The sequence below is a fragment of the Benincasa hispida genome, chromosome 6 (genome assembly GCF_009727055.1).
Source record: "Benincasa hispida cultivar B227 chromosome 6, ASM972705v1, whole genome shotgun sequence".
Taxonomy (NCBI): Eukaryota; Viridiplantae; Streptophyta; class Magnoliopsida; order Cucurbitales; family Cucurbitaceae; genus Benincasa; species Benincasa hispida.
In genome coordinates this window covers 54,643,304-54,665,774 of record NC_052354.1, presented here as the reverse complement: position 1 = coordinate 54,665,774, position 22,471 = coordinate 54,643,304, and the positions used below count along the sequence as shown (strand labels likewise).

The 22,471-nt window shown below is 37.7% G+C and overlaps 1 protein-coding gene across 2 annotated transcripts in view; it reads right to left on the bottom strand.

Moving 5' to 3' along the window:
- The window catches only part of LOC120079644 (nuclear pore complex protein NUP205), a 75,201-nt gene that overhangs the window by 7,649 nt on the left and 45,081 nt on the right, over nt 1–22,471 (bottom strand). Inside the window, exons 19-38 of one of the 2 annotated variants that reach the window (XM_039033912.1) lie at nt 17,435–17,632; nt 16,712–16,830; nt 16,427–16,577; nt 16,188–16,300; nt 16,018–16,099; nt 15,806–15,892; nt 15,605–15,679; nt 15,271–15,465; nt 7,889–7,981; nt 7,692–7,805; nt 7,415–7,585; nt 7,223–7,278; nt 7,080–7,152; nt 6,799–6,989; nt 6,581–6,707; nt 6,426–6,503; nt 4,696–4,863; nt 4,027–4,191; nt 3,825–3,962; nt 2,930–3,073 (exon numbers count right to left, since the gene is read on the bottom strand). In XM_039033912.1, the coding sequence (XP_038889840.1) occupies nt 2,930–3,073; nt 3,825–3,962; nt 4,027–4,191; nt 4,696–4,863; nt 6,426–6,503; nt 6,581–6,707; nt 6,799–6,989; nt 7,080–7,152; nt 7,223–7,278; nt 7,415–7,585; nt 7,692–7,805; nt 7,889–7,981; nt 15,271–15,465; nt 15,605–15,679; nt 15,806–15,892; nt 16,018–16,099; nt 16,188–16,300; nt 16,427–16,577; nt 16,712–16,830; nt 17,435–17,632 (2,538 nt within the window). The remainder of the gene's footprint in view (nt 1–2,929; nt 3,074–3,824; nt 3,963–4,026; nt 4,192–4,695; nt 4,864–6,425; nt 6,504–6,580; nt 6,708–6,798; nt 6,990–7,079; nt 7,153–7,222; nt 7,279–7,414; nt 7,586–7,691; nt 7,806–7,888; nt 7,982–15,270; nt 15,466–15,604; nt 15,680–15,805; nt 15,893–16,017; nt 16,100–16,187; nt 16,301–16,426; nt 16,578–16,711; nt 16,831–17,434; nt 17,633–22,471) is intronic. The other variant, XM_039033913.1, reaches the window with a different exon arrangement.

Here is a 22,471-nt window from a genome sequence, read left to right as displayed (position 1 = left end):
ATTTGAAATGTTGCTAGATATGTGAGATCTTCCTCGGCATGTATAATGAAATTTAAGAAGTGTGCTGAAAATGAAAAGATATCTTATAATTGTGTCGTGTGTCTTGACGTTTCCACTAGATGAAACTCTACTTATATGATGCTTGAGGCAGCTACAAAGTTTGCAAGAGCTTTTGATAGACTAGAGGATGATGATGATGCTTATTGGAACGATTCACCACCCACTAAACATGAATGGTTGACTACTAGTGTTGATTAGATTTTTTAAAGTGATTTATACTGTGACATTGAAAATTTCGGGATCTTTGTATACAACTTCAAATTTGGCTTTCCATGAGTATGAAGAATTTAGAATTGCAATCGAGTGCTAATTGTGGAAACAAAATGCTTTCTAATATGGCTAATAATATGAAAGCTAAATTTGATAAGTATTGGGGGAATGATGAGAGGAAGAACAATATACTATTGTGCATTGTTGTGGCGTTGGATCCTCGTTATAAGATGAGGTGCCTAACATATTGTTGGAATAACCTTTTTGGGCCAAAAATTACTAAGAATAAGATGAGAATGGTGGAGAATGTTTTAAGACGTCTTTCCGAAGAATACAACAACGGACATAGGAATGCTAGTGCTAGTGCAAGTGTAAGTGCGAGTTATAGTCAGAGTGTGTGTGAACCCACTAATGATCCTCATGTTCGTAGTCGTTTAGACACCATTATGGATGTGGAAGATAAAGAAGTGCAAATGCAAGTGGATTCAGATTATTATTATATAGATGAGTTTCGAACTGCTGAGACTACAACTTTTGATCAAGAGTCATAGCTTGATGTGTACTTGTTGGAAAACATTGTTTCACTTGGTGATAGTTTTGACATACTTCGTTGGTAGAAGCAGAATGAGCATCGGTTTCCGGTTCTTAGTCGTATTAGTAGAGATGTTTTGGGCGATTCCATAGTCTACTATAGATATGAGTTAGCTTTTAGTACTGGAGGACGAGTGGCTAATCCAATTGGTTGTTCATTGGCTCCAAGAATGGTAGAGGACCTTATATGCACTCAGAATTGGTTAAATTCAGACCCAATCAATCTTGATCTTCAGAATCAATACCTTGAAGAATATTTAAAGTTTGAAGAAGGTATTAGTTTTATTTTTTTAGTTCTTTGTTTTTAATTCTAATATTTTAATTTTTCTTTTTAAATTCTAAGTTTATAAGATTCCAAGCTGTCATGGATGGAGAAAAAGACATTGACAAGATGGAAGATTTTGTATAATTACGTTCGAACTTGGATGAATGTTGGATAATTTTGATTAGCTTTTGTATTGGAACTTTGCAGAACATTTAAAGTTTCAATTTCAAGAAGGTATTCGTTTTATTCTTTTAATTATTCATTCTTAATTCTAGTTTTTTTTAATTATTCTTTTCAAATTCTAATTTTATAAGATTCCGACATGTCATGGATGAAGAAAAATACGTCGACTAGATGGAAATTTTTGTATAATCATGTTGGAACTTGGATGAATTTTGGTTAATTATGATTAGCTTTTGTATTGGAACTTTGGGGAACATTTAAAGTTTCAACTTTAAGAAGATAGTCATTTTATTTTATTAATTTTTCATTCTTAATCTTCACTTTTTTAATTGTTCTTTTTAAATTCTAATTTTATAGGATTCCGACATGTCATGGATGGAGAAAAAGACATCGACAAGATGAAAGATTTTGTATAATTATGTTGGAACTTGTCTTAGAACTTTGTAATTTGTATGGATTATTTTATCACTTATTCGGACAATTAATGGACATGGTTAATTATTAATTTTATCACTTATTTGGAACTTTGTATGAATTATTAATTTTAAAATTAGAAAACCATTGAAACGGGGAAAAAGATAACATTTTGAAAAAATAGTGTTTTAATGTGGTTGATAAGTTGTTCTTTCTAATTTGCATCAAGTCATCAATGTCAATTGTAACTGGTAAGCCCAGCTGAAGTGGTGGAGCCCACCCGAGAGAGAGAGAGAGAGAGAAAAGAAGGGAAATGCATTTCCATGGCCTAGTGGTTAACCCAACCCACTGTTTTTATCCCATCCCAAATCCAAATAATACATGGCACATGTCCCGCCGTGGCAACATGGCTCAATTAGAATTCAACACACATTTAGTTTTTTTTTTTTTTTTTAAAAAAAAAAAGTCAGCACGGTCGGTTTAAACCAAACCTGGCCGACCCGACACACCAGTCGGCCGATCGGTTTTCTTACACTATTCAGCAAGCACAGTTTTTTCCCAATAAAACTGACATGGTCGGTTTGAGTGCCAGTTTTCATTAAAAAAAAAAAAAAAAAAAAAACAGATTCCGCCCGACCAATGATCATCCCTAATAGGACTATCTTTACAAAATTGTTACATATTTGAAAGTCAAGTACAAACTAAAATTCAAGAACTAGAAATGCACAAAAGATTTGAAATGTCAAGAACCAAAATATCTTTTAACACTAAAATTTCTTTCAACTTTGATGCCTTTTTTCCCTCTGATTCGAATTCATGGTCTTTTTCCTTTTAAAACATCATATACTCTCACACGAGCCAACCAATTCAACAAGAAATGCACAAAAGATTTGAAATGTCAATTAGCCCAGAGATACAATGTAGCAATGTTTTCTTACTAAAGATTTTTTTAAAAAAAAATGGAAACTGAACTTTTCATTGATATAATGAAAAGAAAATAAATCTCAAGATACACAAAGTCCATATGAAACAAACCAAAAGCGAACAAAGGATCAGGAGTGCACTCAGATATCTCAACTAGGTTGACACATCCTTAACGCAAACGTCACACCCAATACAAAATACAATAAAAAGAAAAGAATACAATCCTTAGCCCCAACATCACGCCCAATATTAAAGATATCACAAAAGAATTAATGTTGTTACCTTGCCAAGCGAACCAACCAGAAGATTAATCTGCTCCAATGTTAAATCATCAGCTTCAGAAACATCCTCGCCAAGTATTTGATCAAACAGTCGCTGGTGTCCTTTAATAAAATCTACAACTTCTCGAACAATTTTATTTTTCACCTACAATAATAGGTTAGAAGACAACGTCTAAAGCTAAACCCATTTTTTGAAATAAAAATAAACTTGAATATTCGTCAAAGAAATTATTGAATAAAACCAAGAAGAGGATAACGGATAATCCACACCAAAATCAAGTGACCTTTAAAAATGTCTTCTAATTGACATTGACAAAAACAAGAGTAGAACGTTCATAGAAGGGAAGTCCAATTAAAACCAATGTGCCAAACCAACTTATAGAAGTCCCATGCTTCCCTTTTCCATATCTCCAAACATTCTTTTTACATTTTTATTCTTTATTAAACATAAAACAACTCCACATTGATATAATGAAAAGGAAGAAATGTTCAAGGGACACAAGAAAGAAAGAAAAAGAAAAAGCAGGGGAAAAAAAAAAGAGAAATAAACTAAACTAAACTAAACTGAACTGAACTATAAACAATTGAATCTCCAAACACGCTTCTATTTCTTTCTATTCAAATATAACAACTAAGTTTTTTTGTTAGCATTGTCAAGGTGACCATAAATTATATATTTAACCAAAAAATTATTGGATAAAAGCAAGAAGAGGATAATAAATAACCCACACCATTGAACAAAAAAAAAATTAAAGAAAAAAAAGAGTAAACGTTTACAAAAAGAAAAAAGAACAAGACAAAATGCATACTCCTCAAGAAAAATGACGTTAGAAAAGATGCATACCAAGAAGGGAAGAAAATGATGAAAGGAAAAAATTTAGCAAATGTATGCTGACCTCGAAAAAATCCGACGTGTCAACTAATGACGTCAAAGAAAACAGCAGTCTCAAAATTGGTGTTATGATACTTTGTCGCTTGTTAATATTCCCTGCTACATCTCTATGAGGCTTCATATCAATCCACCTCAATCCTCCCTGGTACAGCACTTCATTAAACTAAAATCTTCTTAAAAAACCAACAACATAGTGCGTTAATCACCTGCAAATTGACTAATCTGCATGACGCAAGGTGCTCCAAAGCGCCCGTGGAAAAGAGAAGCTGGGCCCCAAATTTTCCATACTTGTGGCTAATTCTTGACAGTAAGCCAAGTTCAGCCTCAAGAGTGCAAGCTCGTTGCAAAGAATCGAAAGAATGAGCACCATCCTAAAGTGAAATTTCAACAAGCCTTATTAGGCATCAATAATAACCGCTATTCTTAAATAAACAATGCTGATGAATCTATATATATCCCCCCAAAAGATGCATTTAGAAACAAACCAACTCTAAATAGATCCAAAATCTGCAGTATACCCACAAGAAAGAAAACTTAAGAGGACCGAAAACCGTGACACGAGCGGTTAAACAAGCTTCTTTAAGGAAAAACCTAATCATTTTGTCAGATAGCTTTACAAAATCATAAAAGACAACCATAAAGATTTAAGGCATAGAACTAAAGAAATAGTAAATATTACTTCCTACCAATGGGCTTGCCATGTTAAACCAACAAACGGTAAAGGGAGATTAAATGAACTTCCAAAAAGATTCCCATTTGAGTTATCACATTTTATAGCCCATTTTATAATTTATTACATCTAATCTTTTATGGCAAGTCCTTAGACCGTTATCAGCTATAAATATCTCAATATATGACCGCAGAGTGGAAACAACCACCTGAAGTGAAACATTGCTTATGCTGATCAAACAAGACTTCAAAAATCCCCTGCTCTGAAGTTGGTTCAGGAAAAATCTGTCATGATCTCTACAGATTAATGCATCCAGAATGTAGAGTGATATAGTCTTCCCTGGTTCACTGCCTTGAGTTGCATCCTTGAGAACCTGAAGATTTAATATCAAAAGATTAAAGAGCATTAAAGAATTCTCTTGAACATAATTACATGAATAGAACACTGAAGGAAATCAAATAATAACAAGCCAAGTTCTATAACATTTCTATCATGTTCCTCATTTGTTGCTTGAAAAGCATCGTCTGGAATATGAATAGGATATCTTCACATCAAGATCAACATGTTTACCATATAAGCTAATGCGTTACAGCATACATATTATTGTATAATGATGTAAATATCTTAGTTATAATAGCACATTTGTATTCATTTATTGTAACTTTACATTCCATTAGTTTAAGGCTCTTATTCACAAACATGTATACATTATATATATATAGAGAGAGAGAGACAGATATACAAATACAGGTAAGAGACCAAGCTTTTAATGAGAAAAATGAAAGAATGTAAACTGGTATACAAAACATAAGACCACAAAAGGAGTCATCAACTAACATCAAGAACAGACTCCAATTCAAAAGAATAACACCAAATTGATAATTACAATGAGTTTGATCAACGAATACCCATAAAGGCGCATTAAACCTCACACCTACCAACACCTCCTCCAAAAACCTCTCCACCCTTCTAAAAAATTCTACTATTCCTATCAAGCCACACACCGCGGCAACCCGATACAAATAAAAGTACCAACGGCAAAGGGAATAGACAAATTGGCATATCCCTACAAAACGTCAAACCTCCTCCTGCCGTCTACAAAGAACACACTATTACAGATGCAGAATTATGATAGAATGCTATTGACTATGATCCTGGTTATTCACTCGCAAAGGCTTATATATATATATATGACTCCAATAAGTGGAATAACTAACAGAGTATTCAGCTAGGTTACACCTCAATATCAGTAGTATTTCGTCTTAAGTCAAGAGATCAAGAATGGTTCAAGGGATATGTATTGTTGCACTACCACTACATAGTTTTCCGTTAAGAATGGTTCAAGGGATATGGTATTGTTGCACTACCACTACGTAGTTTTCCGTTTTTTCCTTCATATCAAATGCACATATTCTGTGTTTCATTTCAAACGCCTCAGAAATTTGCCAATCAAATTTTGGATTTTTCTATCATTTTTAACCTGGAATCTAGTTATATATATATATATATATAAGAACCTGCAATCTAGTATTCTAGAGCAGCGTTCTCTGAAGCTGCCTTAGACTCAACTACAAACTTCTGACTTCTTAGTTTTCTAGATCTACTGTAATTGTTGTACCTGTTTCACACTATAAACATATGAGAGAAGAGAGATATATAGAGGCCCAATTGTATGTGGACCCATTTGTTGTTCTCGATTTTCGGATGTTTCTAATTCATCAAAGATCACTACTAGAAAAATGCTACGTAGTCCAAAATCAGTAAGCAAATTTAGACGCCTGACTACCAACACACCAAAGGGCACTATTTTAAATCAGTAAGCAATTAACAACTATACAAATATTTCTCAAAAAAAAAAAAAAAAACAAAAAAACAATGATACAGATCAATAAGGACCTAGTTGTTTGCATATCTCAAGGACAAGAAGAAACCCACCACATCCAAGATAGATTGAGCCTCTTTACGTAAAATTGAAAAATTAGCATGAGCAAGTTCCGCCTGGTCCTTGTCAATCTGTAAAGCAAAGAAACAATTATTTTAAAAGAAACTAGTGGAAGTTTGAGAAGCGTTTCTGTACCAAAGCTGACAACCTTTTGTAAATCAACATCATCTCCATCTTGTTCATTTAGAAGTAGAACTTGCAGAACCGTTGTCGGAACATCTGGATGCAGCATATTCTGACAATACTGAAGGTAGCTAAGAAGCAAAGCATATTGGCTGTAGACAGATGTAAAAGCTTAACATTAGATTCCAACCAGTAAGCCACAAAGCCAACACCGGTCAAAGCAGTAATAACTAATAACCATACCGTCTCCTTAAAGCTTCTGATGATTCATTCCTAAGAATGGCCATGATGAGCTTTAGTAAAATAGAGTGACAGGCCCCATTAGATATTTGCTTCACCATGATAATATCAAGACATGAGACACTATCAGCATTTAAACCACCAGGACATGAATATCTTTCATCCCTTAGCTTGGCCATGCATGTCAGTGCGACCTGTGAAATAACAGATCTAAACGCATTAGCTACTAGAATGAATGAAAGATGTAGAAGTCAAAAATTAGCAAAAGGGAACGATAAATAGACCTGACACAAAAGATATGCCATCTTCAAAGAACAATCAGGAGAAGCAGACGCACTCAAGGAGGCATCAAGAAGTCTGTCCACAATAGTAAAGAGTTAAATATATGAAAAGCAGGAAGAAAGACAAGGTATAAACATGAACATACTGGAATAGAATATCAGATCGGTTTTCAAGTGATGATATTCTTCTGGACACGGTAACCTATGATAACAAACTGCTTATTATTAGAAACTGATAAAAACAAAATGTTAAAGATTGAAACTAGAATTGTGGAATATTATACAGGTTCCCGATAAAAGAGGCATGCAGCTAGCACAAATAGGAAAGAACAATAGACCTCAATGGCTTGTGACCAGCTAGTTAACATATGAAGTTGTGCAGCCTGTTCCTCAAGATTTTTGTTGTATTTCCATCCCCATCGTAGTAACTGTTGAATGGTTTCTTTTACTTCTTCCAGCTCAGCTTCACTCCCAATGTTATTCAGTTGGGGATTATCTGAATTAAATTTCTAGGAAACAAAAATATATATATAAAAATAAAAATAAAAAGAACAAATTACTGAACTCCGTCATTTTTTTTGTCAAAAGAAGAAACTGATTTTGTTCTTCACCGACCTGCCAAAGTTTATCACAAAAGGAAGTAAGATCAATCAGGCGATCACCACGCTCTGAATAATAATAGATCCCACCCTTTTGAGAAGTTGAAGGATTCCCAAGTATGTCTTTTGTCTACAAAACAAAAACAAGGCCAGCATTGGAAGCAAATAATGGGGGAAAAAAAGACAAAGGAAACCAGCATACTAGAATATTACCAGCAATTCATACTTCAAATTTGAAACAACTTGGGGAAGTTTGATTGAGGTATCAGGAGTTCTGAACTGAACAACCTCAAGTAGCTCCAATGCCTGAGCACAAAAAACATCAGGAGAAAAGATATAAAACTAACCCGAGCCAGCTCGGTAGTGCTTCAAAAATTGAAATTTATTACAAGAGAAAGGTCAATTTCATTTGTGCCATAATCGCTGGAATATAAGCCCATGGATGTCCTTCCAATTTCCCCCTTTTTTTCCAATGAGACACATTTTTTTGTGAGAGGGGACGGGGTGAACAGGTAGGGGAAGAGGTTGGGATGCCACCTAAAAAACTACTAGCATCTATAACATCTACTTTTCAGAAACACTTGAGACTTTAAATATGAGAGTTGATATCCTGATAAATCTTCTGATGGAGCACTTGGCGTGAAAGAAACCTTACTTATCCATTTAATCTTAATTTGTTTACAGTTCTAGTTGGTGTAAGCTAGCTAGATGCTTCTGTAATTATTTGCTCTCCAATATATGTGCTTATCGGAAGGGATTTTTGTAGCCCATTAGCTTTGGAGATTTCCTCTTTTGTATATTTCATTACATCAATGAAATTCTAGGTTCTGTTCCCCTAAAAAAATAAAAAAAAGGAAACATCGCCTGAAAATCAAAATAGTTAATTATTCAAGACAATAATCAATCATCACTTTTTGATGAGAAAAAAAAATCATATCATTGACTTCAACCAGAAGTCATAGAACTAGAAGCCTGGAAAAAAAAAATGCCTCTCTAACTAAATATGAAGGTTAAATGCTGTAAACCAATCGCAAAGCATCTCACTTAAGGCTGTAGAATCCAAAAACTTACATATCCCTGGTGTTTATATTTAAAAATTTTGGTTCCTTTCTATCAAAGGGCTATAAAAGATTTCTTCAACCAATTCTAGCTTCCCTATAGATCCAACATCCCAATATGGTTCCAGGAAGCCAATGACCGCTATCTAAGTTAAATCTCAAACTCAAGGAAAATGTTGAGCTCTATCATGGATATTTCATGAAAAGTCACAGAAATAACATGGCTTGGAATAAATTAGGTGAGGGACACTTCTGATTTAATGAAGGGGCTCTTTGGGTAGATTTCCGATTGTTTAGGTTGCTTCTATACTTTATATTTTATTGATATTTTACTGTTTTCGGTTTTACCAAAGTATGTTTTGTTGAATGCTTAGTTGTAGTTCAGGTGTGACCAAGCCCTTCATTGGGTCTATTTAAAGAGGTTAGGTTAGTTATAGTTTGGACGTGACCAAGCTCTTCCTCTTTGGTGTTAATTTGTGTATATTATTGAATAATCAGAATTAATTCGCATGATCATAATACAATGAATTACATAATAAATATACATCAAGAATACAATAAGGAAAATATAATTAGGTCATAATTAATGTTAACACCCTTCCTCAAACTTAACGTGGTAGAGTGACGACCAACTTGAGTTTGTGAAACGACCGACTGAAGCGACTGAATGAAATTCAAGGTGGTAGATGACGGGAACTGAGGAAAAATTTCGAATCAAATCACGAAAGATCTAGGCTAAAAATAGAAATCCACAAAGAACTAAAACAAAGAGAACTTCTGGGCTGGAAACAGAGATCTAAAACAGAAGCCATAAACTGCCGATTTGAAAGCGGAATAGAGACCCTGAACAAAGACCCGAAAACAAGGCTGAAACCAATAAACAAAAAAAAAAAAACTAAGCAATAGAATCAATTAAGTAGGTGAACCAACCCAAACATCGGTCTAAACGAACTGAACCGAACCGATTTAATTGGACCAAATCAAACTGATTTGGACAAAACAACTAATTGCATCGAATCTGAACTGACGTGAAAACGAGGTTCTAAATGGAGTAGATCTCTAGGCATCTAACATGGGGAGAAGTGCGAGATGAGTGGCTGGACCTCCACGAGGCAAGGCAGCGAGACATGAATCTTGGAGCAGTTGGGAAGGGAGACTCAGATCTAGGCGGTCTCCATCGACAATTGTGCAAGGATTGAGCAGATCTGGTCGACGGAGCAAGTTGTGTAGGGAGGCAAGAGGGTTTGTGCACACGAGTGGTATGGACAGCAACAGACGAGGATCTGAATGGAACATGGACGACCTAAGGTGGCGCAATCTAGAGCGAAACGCAAAACAAAGCAGAGCTGAGTAAATTGTACAGATGGTGCAACGGTGCAAAGGGAGCAGAGAGGCGCAAACGAATCTGAGGATGCAAGAGCCGAAGTGTGGCAACGGATCTGGGGGTGTAGAGGCGGAGGAGGATCTGAGAATAGAGGCCTCGATGAGAGGCCGAGGGGCCTGGGAATTTGGGCGAAGATGAATCTGCAAACAGATGGGCATCGAATCAGATGGAAAATGGCAGGAGATGGCAATACAAAGGTGTGACAGTAACACCTAGTAAGGCAGAGGGAAAACAAGTTAAAAACCCTTGTGGTAACAGTCGACGGGTCTGCCTCCATCAACAGTCGATCAATGAAGGCAGTTGTGGCGGCTAAAGTTCAATGCGACAAAACCTAGGGCTTTGATACCATTTTAATTTGTGTATATTATTGAATAAATAAAAAAAAATGAAACGAAAACAAACTTTTCATTGATATAATGAAAAAGGGCTAACGCTCAGAGTACAAAGAGAAATAATCAGAATTAATTCGCATAATCAGAATACAATGAACTATAGAATAAATAGACATCGAGAATACAATAAGGGATTGTTAAAAATAAAAGAGTAGGGAAGAGAATAACAATACAGTTACGTGGAAACCATAGTACAGGGAGAAAAACCACGATAGACACTGATTTTTATTATTGATTCTAATATACAAAGTACAAGAGAATAGGCCAAATAAATAGACTAGTGGGAAACCCTAGGGTACACAATTACTAAAATGCCCCTAGGGTTACAAGCTGCTTTTTCGACACTCCCCCTCAAGTTGGGGCATAAATATCAATAAGACCCAACTTGTTGACACAGTAATCAAAGCTTTGTCTCAGTAATCCTTTTGTGAGCACATCTGCAATTTGCTGATTTAAGGGAACATAAGGAATGCATATACTTCCGTTGTCAAGTCTTTCCTTGATGAAGTGTCAGTCGATCTCAACGTGTTTTGTTCTGTCATGCTGAACAGGATTATTTGCAATACTTATTGCTGCCTTATTGTCACAAAACAGTTTCATTGGGAGCTCATTGTCTTGATGAAGATCTGACAACACTTTCATCAACCAGATTTCTTCACATATCCCTAAACTCATGGCCCGATACTCAGCTTCTGCACTACTTCTGGCCACAACTCCCTGTTTCTTGTTCCTCTAGGTCGCAAGATTACCCCAAACAAATGTGCAATACCCTGATGTTGATTTTCTATCAACAACAAACCCTGCCCAATCAGAATCAGTGTAGGCTTCAACGCAGCGTTTATCAGACTTCTTGAACATTAACCCCTTATCTGGTGTACCTTTCAGATATCGAAGGATGCGTTCAAATGCTATCATGTGTTCTTCACAAGGAGCCTGCATAAACTGACTGACGACACTCACTGCATATGAAATATCAGGTCTCGTATGAGATAAGTATATCAATTTCCCAACTAACCGCTGATACCTTTCTTTATTGACCGGAACACTATTACTAGAATTGCTGAGCTTTGAATTATATTCAACTGGGGTGTTAGCAGGTTTGCACCCAGTCATTCCTGTTTCCGTTAGAAGATCAATCGTGTATTTCCGTTGGGACACTGAGATTCCGTCCCTAGACCGGGCTACTTCCATTCGGAGAAAGTATCTTAACTTCCCAAGGTCTTTAATTTCAAACTCTTTGGCCATCTTTGCTTTGAGTTTCACAATTTCAACATCATCATCACCGGAGAGCACAATATCGTCAACGTACACAATGAGAACTGCTACCTTCCCTGAAGTTGACTTCTTTGTAAAAAGTGTATGATCTGAGTGCCCTTGGGTATACCCTTGTCCTTTGACAAAGGTGGCAAATCTGTCAAACCAGGCTCTCAGAGACTGTTTCAACCCATATAGCGACTTTCTCAGCCAACAGACTCGCTGTTTGAACTGATCTTCAAATCCGGGAGGAGGATTCATGTAGACTTCCTCCTCAAGTTCTCCATTGAGAAAGGCATTCTTTACATCCAGTTGATGCAAAGGCCAATCTTTGTTAACTGCAACTGATAGCAATACTTGAATAGTATTGAGTTTAGCTACGGGAGAGAATGTCTCGGAGTAATCTACCCCAAAGGTTTGAGTAAATCCTTTGGCAACTAACCTGGCTTTGTACCGATCAACCGTCCCATCTGACTTGTACTTTATAGTGAAAACCCATTTGCACCCAACTGTCTTGTGCCCTTTAGGTAGGATCACTTAGTCCCAAGTTCCATTTTTCTCCAAAACTCTCATCTCCTCCAAAACAGCAGCCTTCCAAACTTCAGTTCCCATTGCTTCCTGTATGTTACTCGGTATCACCCCTGCATCTAAACTAGTGGTAAAGGCCCTAAATTCAGATGACAGGTTACTATATGTCATGTAACTATGCATAGGGTACCTTGTACATGACCGGATACCTTTCCTCAGGGCTATTGGAAGATCAAGAGAAGCATCATGTTCCTTCAAACTGTCAGAATTTCCATTGTGATCACTAGTCTCCTCTTCCTGTTTCTCATCTTCAGAAATCACACCTTTTTCACCACTATCTTTAGTATCACTCACATTTTCTAGAGCTGTGTCTGAATCGTCATTCACTGTCGTCTTCCCATCTGCTATAGTGGTGCTGTCAGCACCTTTCCCTCCTTTTTCCTTTCTGCACTCGTTAGTACAAGTATCAATCTCATTAATTTCAGGAATACACGTACCTGATGTCGAGTTTGACTCATGGATCGGAGCCGGAGATGCAACAGGTGACGCTGCTTCCCAACCTGAGATTCTTCCTATAGTATGTTGTCCATGGGACTTGATTAGTAGGAAGAATAGGACCAACATGTTCGAGAATAGGTGCAGACACCAAGGGAACTATATACGTGGACCAGTTAGTCTCTTCACGAGAGGTCTCCCCCTGAAGATGGCTAACAGGGAAGAAGGGTTGATCCTCAAGGAAGATGATATCCATGGAAACAAAATATTTGCGAGAGGATGGGTGGTAACATTTATACCCGCGCTGATGGAGTGGATACCCAACAAAGACGTATTTTTTAGCACGGGGGGTAAATTTCGTGCGGTTTGGACCATGGGAGTGAACAAAGGCAACACAGTAAAAAACTTGAAGTGGTACATCGGAGACTAAACGAGTCGTAGGGTAGGACTCTTTTAAACAGTCTAAGGGGTTTTGAAAATTGAGGACTCGGGGAGGCATTTGGTTGATTAAGTGAGTAGCAGTAAGGATGGCATCACCCTATAGGTAAGACAGAAGTGATGTGGATAGCATTAAGAACCTAGCAACTTCCACCAAATGACGATTTTCTCTCTGCTACCCCATTTTGTTGGGGAGTGTAGGCACACGAACTTTGGTGGATAATCCCTTTGGATGCAAGAAACTTCTGGAAGGAAGCGTTAAAGAATTCCCGCCCATTGTCACTTCTCAAAATACCAATCCTGGCATTAAACTGGGTTTCCACAATGGCATAAAATTGCTGGAATACAGATAACACCTCGGACTTATCAATGAGAAGAAAGACCCAAGTAAGCCGAGTGTCGTCGTCTATAAAAGTGACAAACCAGCGTTTCCCTGTGGAGGTTGTGGTTGGTGAGGGGTCCCAAACATCACTGTGGACTACGGTGAAGGGTTTGGATGGTTTATAGGGCTGGGAGTGGAAGGAGACACAACTCTATTTGGCACAAATACACACTTCACACTTTAAAGAAGACACATTAATATTGCGAAATAAATGCGGAAATAAGTGTTTCATATACTGAAAGTTTGGATGTCCTAAGCGGTAATGCCATAACAGAAAATCATTCTCAGAGGTAGAAAAATTTAAGGAGACAAGGCTAGTCCTATAATCATTCCTAGAGGAAACATCATCAGTTAGGAAGTAGAGTCCCCCATCGTGCCGGGCAGTGCCAATCGTCGTCCCCGAACTTAGATCCTGAAATAAAACAGTGTCGGGTGAAAAAACTGCCTGACAATTCAAATCTCTTGTAATCTTACTGATGGATAACAAATTATATGAAATTTTAGGAACATACAAAACGTCCCGCAAAACCAAACCCTCAAACGGAGATAAATCCTCTTTTCCTGCAACAGGTGTGAACGACCCATCTGCAATCCTAATTCATTCGTTACCAGTTGGATAATATGAGAAAAACTTATCAGAGGTACCAATAAGATGATCCGTCGCCCCTGAGTCAACAATCCAAGGTTTTTTACCGTTCACACTAACAAGACCAAAAGACTATATATTTCCTGACGGGACGATAGTACTGATTCCAACTGTACTCAGGCTGGTCGTACTGTCAACTGAGGAAAAACCATGCGGGATATTTGTAGTGGGTAAAATAGGGAAAGAATTTACCGGGTTTTCATCTAGGTATTGTGCCGAGCCACCATGATTGGGCGCGACTGGAAAAGAAGCTCCTACGAACGGCTGGACAGAGGCAGAAGCAGCCGTGAAAGCTGGACTCAATCCGTCGACTGAGTAACTCATAGGCGGAGGCTGCTCTGCTGCTCGGCTCGGTAGCTCACAGACAAAAGCGGCTCGGCGCACGGAATCTGCTGGGTAGGAGCGAGCGGCACGAGTGGCGCGACCAGTGCAGACGAAGGGCTCGGCAGCAACCCACCGGCGCGGCTCGGCCCGATCGAGCGTCTCTAATCGACGGAGGCTGTTTCGGTCTGGAACGACGTGGACGATGCAATCGAGCGTTTCTGATCGTTGAAGGCAGCTTCAATCTGGAACAAACCGGTCGATCCTCCCTCGCACAGCGGTTGAAACATCTCGACAGGGTAAAACCTGTCTCTTATACACATCTAGATGTGTATAAGAGACAGGCTCCTCTACCGGCGGCGGCTGGACGTGGGTGGCAGCTGAGATCAGTTGTGGTAGGGCGGCTTGGAGATACTCCTTCACAACCGCCTGAATGGTTGCCTTCATGTTAACGTTCAGAGTTCCGTCAATGACGGCTAGGGTTTCATAACTTGGTATAGTTTGGCTTATGTAATACAAGTTTTTCACGATTTCCTAGTCCCATTAGCTTTAAAAGATAGTCCTAATTGGGAGTCTACGATGTGGTAGTTATATAGGCCTATGTGGCAATAATTTGAAAAGAATAGTTAAAACATAGCAAAAACGAATATGCACTTACTGTACATAGAAGATAAATGGTTAGTGTTGAATAAAGTACCTTGCTCTTACTGGTAGTTCTAATTCCAGGATCTACCCCATGATTTTGAAGTGAGAAGACTGGACCTGATCCAGTATCAACTATCTCCTGCCCATACAGGTGCGCAAGAATACTCTGACATGCCTCTCGATGGATTGGGCTACCCAAGTCAGCAGCATGCAACTCAATTGCTAAAAGTTTAAGCAACCATGCTCTCTTGAAAAAATAAAAAAATAAAAATAAATAGCCAAATTGCCTGGTTATAAATGGCAAGAGCTAGAATATGCAGGGAAAATAGAAAATGCAAGCATGCGCAGGGTTAGGAAGTGCCATTATTCATCCAGGGAAGACAAACCTGATGAAGGGAACTGACACGGAGAGTGTGATTGTTTCTCTTGGGAAGGGGAACAACACCAATTGTATCCAAGTGCTGCCATTACAAGCATGAAGAAGGTACCAAGAAAAGAAGGGAAGGGTGGATAAAAATCCAATAAATGAATACAACCTTTCGAGCCACACATAAATCTTTCCATATCCAGAATGCAGGTGTTCATACCTTAATAAAGAAATAGTACTTCTTGTTGCTCAAGAGATCCACGACTGGTCCAGATGTTAGAGGATCTAAACATAGCTCATAAAGAAGCTGTACAAGTACATCACTTTAGACTTGGTGGAGGGTGAAAGGAAAGAGAAGAAGAAAAAGGACAGTACGTAGAAATTGTATATCCACTAATTAGAAATAGGTAATTGTAATCTACAACATCTAACCTGAAAACCAAACTCATAAAGTAAGGCATTGACTTCAGGATTTGAAAGCTTTTCCAAAATCTCGAGAATAACCTTCAAGCAACTACAAAGGAAGAATCATACGACTACTGTAATATAATGTGACTTAACATTACCAAAGTGAACAAAATATCGTAAAACCATAAAATCACCTATAATGAAATTTTGGCTGCAAAACTGTCCGCTCAATGGATGTCTCAAGGTTAAATTTAAGTAGCAAATGTGTGACATTTGGAGCTGGTCGGCTAATGTTGTCAATAAGAAGCTGCAGAAAAATGGGCATAAAAATGATGGTGGTGATTCAGCTAGTTCAGAAAGTACAGACTCCAAAGATTTTCAGGAACTAGAAATAAGAAATCAAACTTGACAGTAAAAGAATGCCCATACAAACCTGCATTATAAGAACACCAGGATCATCTCCACTATTTTCTATTATATGACACTCTTCAGATCTTATTTCAAGGCAGGATGCATAATCCTCAATTAAAGAGCTCGCAGTATTAGATTTTAGTAGTAACTGCACAAGCCCAACCATACGAGAACTACAACCAACAAATAACATCTTTAGAACTCTGAAGTCAACATATTCAGTAACATAAAAAATTCACATATTCTTCAAAGATTTTTTTTACCACATGCCAAACAACGACAATTGAGAAAAAGAAGAAGGAGATGCCTTAAAATACTCATTATTTTGATAGACAACTGCTGAATTCTGGGATAAAATTCATATCTGACATACTCCAACAGTGCAACAATTTGACTGTGATCTTGAGAGAGAATGACTTCCAAAGGCTGCAAGAATTAGGTCAAATCAAGGAGCAATTTTTTTTTAAGACAAGAAGTACAGAAGACATCCAGAAGATACGTACATGATCTAACTACAAGTTCAAGTTTCGCTGTGCATACGTACATTAATTTTTTAATTGTCACTTGTTGAAAACTTAGTTCCGGAGACATTTAGAATACTTGGTTAAAGGAACCTACAAGGTTACCCTTCTTAAACACACTTCTCCATCTGTTTCAGGACTATAATAGAAATAGAAATGGAAAAGAAATAAAAATAAATAAATAATACAGAAGGGCGAGGAGAACAAGGCATTCTCCAGACGATATTACAGAAACAGTATAAGAAAACAAATATAATGGAGAGATTATAAAAAGGCTTTCAAATTTAAACCCTAGATGACAGAAAAAATTAATGATACTTAAAACCTCGGCAACCAAAACTGCAAATCTCCGGGAAAAACTTCGGTGCTGGCCAATATTTTTTGTATTCAATCAATGAATAACTAATGGTAGTCTTATTCAAAAGGATATGTACAAAATCACCAATTCACTCATTCATACGGGTAAAGAAAAAACTGAAGCTAACAACTGAAACAAATGAGATAATTACCTGATATAGAGGGCGCCAATAATCAGCCAGAAGTAAATCCTTCTCTAATACAAGTATCATTATTTCAAGAGAAAGTTCCACAGACTTCTCCAAAAGTTGGCCATAAATCTGACTGGTCCTTTCATTTATGAGAGAACTGACACCAGGCAGAAGAATACCCATGATGTTTCTAAAAACAGATTTTCCACTCATGAAATCCTAACCAAAGACAAAAACAAAACCTTGAGGCATTTCCAAAAAAGTTAAAATAGTAGCAAACACAATATCCAAGAACTCAAGGATACAAGACATTATCTATTAGTTTGAGAAAAAAAAATGGAGCAAAAAACTTGACTTCTTTTTTAAAAAAAATAGAAACAAGCCTCTTCATAATAAAATGAAATGAGACTAAAACTCGATTTACTACATAAAAATAACAAACCAAAATATAGAAAAAATAAAATAATAATAATAATAAGAAACCAAGCTAAGACTGCGACCCAACAAAATCAAACCAAGATCATAATTGTAAAACAACGTAGATACAGAAGCCCAAATGGAGGCACTAAATTTCACCACCACCCGAATCTTAACACCTAACTTTTCCAACTCTCTAAAAGTCCTATCGTCTCTGTCGAGCCAGCTCCCTATAAAATAGGTTCACAAAATTTCCCTACTCTCAAAAAGGTGAGCACCTTCTCAATAATAGCATACCCATCTTGATTAAAAGCAGAGCACAAACCAAAGATCTCCAACAAACGATTCAAAGAGAATGAACAAACTTGCAACCCCATGTCAAATCATCTAACACTCCCCCTCACTTGTGGCCTTGAAATATGAAAAACAGCCAACAAGTGGAAATCAAGATTAGTTGGGGAGAAAACAACATTGCAGGAATTTGAACATAGGACCTCCTGAACCTGCTCTGATACTATCTTAAATCACTGATTGATCCAAAAGCTTAAGTTGATAGGTGAAGGTAAATTTAATTATATGTCATCTAACATCTTCAGATTGACGTCTACAAAAAAAGGGAAGAGTGTTAATCTTCCATGTAAACCAGCCATAAAAACAAATATTAAAAAATAATAAATTAATAATTAATAATAATAAATAAAACCCTTACCTTCCCAAGGATGTTAATCTTCTCGATGGAGGAGAAAGCAAAGATGATTGGGATGAGGAAGGAATAAACAACACCAGAAAGGAGGAACTAAAAGAAGCCCCTATAAGAATCAGGAGTCCAAAGTCTAGAATCCTTTCTCCTTTGAAAAATTGGTGATTATAAAGGATAAAAAGTAGACTGACAACGTCAAGCATCTTGATATCAAAAAGATTGTGCTTGAAACCCAACGACAAAGAGGAAGAATCAGATGGTAGTGAAATAGAAGCCACAAAATCCAACTTCTTACTCGAAAGATCGTGCAAACGAGGGAATATCGTCTAATAATCGAGTACCCTCTTGTTCTCACTCTCGAAAAGGCGATTAGCAAAAAATTGACGTATAACTACTTCCCCCTTACACACATAAACACTGTCTCTCCTCTAACTAACCATGGTCCCCACTCCTACCATCACCCACATTTTCTATTCCCTTCTTACCCCTCCTTTGAAAAAGAAATATAATTGGAGGCCTAACATTCCCCTCCGCCTCTAAAACCACCTCGTCCTCAAGATGAAAATCGGAGAACTGTTGTTTGAAATCATCAACGAACTCCCAAGTGGTTGCATGCACTAGCAAACCCTTCCAACTAATCAACGCCTCCCAATCTCCCATAGTTGGATTTTACTAATATCCAAAAACTTCTAAGGGGTCAGTTATCCATTCAAACATTTCAAAAAAATATGGTGTAGCTGATTGAACTTCACGATGCTGCCCCAATGCTCGTTTGAGCTGCGAAATATGAACACTTGATGGATTGACATTCCTTCAGGCAACTCCAACCAATAAGCTAGTAATCCAATTCGAGCACTAATCCGATATGGACCAAAGTATTTTGCAGACATGTTTTCATTTCTTCTCTCAGCCAAAGATACTTGTCTATATTAACGTAATTTCAAATAAACAAAACCTCAGTTGAATATAGGGGGAAAAAAGGAAATTTTCTTCTCTATATATATCAATTTTTCCTAATTTTTCTTCCCTATTACCATTAGGTTATTTCCTTATATAGTTATATCTATCTTTTTAAATTGAGGTTGTATCTTTTTACAAAAATATATGAGAAATATAGAATTCTTCACGGTATCAGAGTTATCGCTTTTGAAGTCTTTGTCTTCTTAGGTTTCACGTCCAAAACCTTTCGTTCGACAAGTTTACTTCCCCAAAGTTTGACTTCGTGTCAGAAGCACCTCTTATTCCTTCACGTCAGAAGAAAAATCTCTGTGTTCAATGGGTTGAAATTGCAACCTTTCAAGCCGGAGATTACCTGGGTTTCAAAGATTGAAGAAGGAATACCAGAAAAATCGAAAGCTTGAAGACAAAATCCTAGTCGATCTCTCCACGAGCGAAGCTCACAAGTTTGCAGTCTTTTTTTCTTGAAAAGGAAACGCATTTTTCATTGAATTAATGAAAAGAGACAGACTCAATATACAAGAGGTTACAAAGAACAAAACCAAAGGATAAGGAAGAACACCTGGGCATCTCAACTAGGTTGACACCCCCTTAGCACCTTCATCATATCCATAATTAGAAATACAAATGAAACACCTACTAACTGAAGTACAATATCAAATACAAAAGAAGGAACAAAACCAAAAATGAGAAGAAACAATCCAAAGCAAAATGTTATAATCACTGCCAGGACAAAACATAGGACAGCTAACACTTTGAAAGTTTAAGAGTTGTTCTAACGCTGAGGAGAAATAAATGCCTGCCAATTCAAGTTTAACTCTCGAGTAGAGTAATCTTCAAAAGCTCTTGAAAGTGTGCACCAAGAAGAAGCATTTAGCCAAGCAAACTCAAAACGGTCTAACTAAGGGGAAGCTTTATCATGGAAAACTCATTGGTTCCTTTCAAACCATAATTCTGCTGGCAAGGCTTTAACCGCGTTGCTCCAGAGTAATTTAGGTTTCTTCTTGATAGCAGTCTGTTGGGTACTTAAGCACCTTGGAGAACCACACCCCAAAAGCTAGCTATTGGGGTGGGAGAGCCAAGCCACTTAAGTACCACATTGGTCAACCCATTCTAACCAATGTGGGACAAAGGCATCCCAAACTACCTTGGTTCCTAACAATACCCCATCCCCGGAAAGCCGACGTCCCGACGACTACTCCGGTGGTACTTCACTCGGCTACACCCGGTTAGAACCCTCCGCCGGTTCCATTCCGAAATGTCAACAACCGGCTCTGATACCATTGTTAGGTACTTAAGCACCTTGGAGAACCACACCCCAAAAGCTAGCTATTGGGGTGGGAGCTGTCTCTTATACACATCTAGATGTGTATAAGAGACAGCAATACCCCATCCTCGGAAAGCCGATGTCCCGACGACTACTCCGGTGGTACTTCACTCGGCTACACCCGGTTAGAACCCTCCGCCGGTTCCATTCCGAAATGTCAACAACCGGCTCTGATACCATTGTTAGGTACTTAAGCACCTTGGAAAAGCTAGCTATTGGGGTGGGAGAGCCAAGCCACTTAAGTACCACATTGGTCATCTCATTCTAACCAATGTGGGACAAAGGCATCCCATACTACCTTGGTTCCTAACACAGTCCAAAGCCACGGTGCCCGTCGTTGATCTTGAAGACGAAACCCATAAAAATCAGTCATCTTTGAGTCGTTTGCAGACGACATCGTGCGAGGAAATTCTGAGCAGGAACACCTCTGTTGCAGATGAGATCGTGTGAAGAAATCCCACGATTTGGTTTCTTCCAAGTGGGTCATACTCAAGGATTCGGGCTGGGTATTCTTCCAAGTGGGTCAATCAAATCCATTCGGGTCAAACTCCAACTCAAATACAACTGGGTCAAGACTCAAGGTTTCGGGCTGGTTATTTCTTTTGGCTCAAATTAGTTTTAAGTACTTGGCCCACTGGATATTTAACCATTTTATCTTGACTTTGGTTCTGCATCTAATGTTTTGGCCCAATTTGCATTCTGTTTTACATCTAGTTTTTTGACCTAGTTTGCATTATGCTTTTGGCCGACTCAGCATATTAATCTGTTTTTTTAAGACTTCGCCATCTATTACTACCCTAGCATACGTTACAAAGAGCAAATGGCATCTTCAATCACAAATTCCAATAAAGATGGATCCTTACTTCCACTCAGAAATCACAAACTGAATGGAAAGAATTCTCTCGCTTGGTCACAATCCGTCATGATGTTCATATGTGGAAAGAGAACGGAAGACTACTTATCAAGCAAAACCTCTGTACCAGACAAAGATGATCAGAAATACAAGATATGGAAAGCTGAAAACAATATGGTTATGTCATGGTTAATCAATTCCATGACTATAGAAATTGGCGAAGACTTCTTACTTTTCTCAACTGCAAGTGAAATTTGGGAAGCAGCTCATGAAACTTATTTAGATAAAGAAAATACATCGAAATCCTTTGAAGTAGAGGGAAAATTGCATGAACTAAGACAAGGTGATATGCCAGTAACTCGTTATTTCACTCGGCTCTCTCATTTGTGGCAACAGCGGCTCAACACGTTTGAAAATCACAAGTGGGCGTGCACTACAAATGCAACTACATAAAAACAGATTGTTGAAAAGAAACAAGCGCTCAAATTCCTTCTTGGTCTCAATAAAGAACTGGATGAGGTACGTGGTCGAATACTTGCTATCAAACCCTTACCTAATATTAGAGAAGTTACTAGAGAGGTGAGAAGAGAAGAAAGCATAAAAAGGCTAATGTTGGGAAACTCAGATCCTGAAGGATCCGTTCTACATGTTCGAAATCCTAGCCATGAGGTATGCACTCAAAATACAAATTCTCATAATAATTGCTATGATCGATATGAAAGCTATGAATCGACCAGAAAAGACAAAGGTCATGGTGTGAGCATTGTAAAAAGCCAAGGCATACCAAAGACACTTGTGACATTC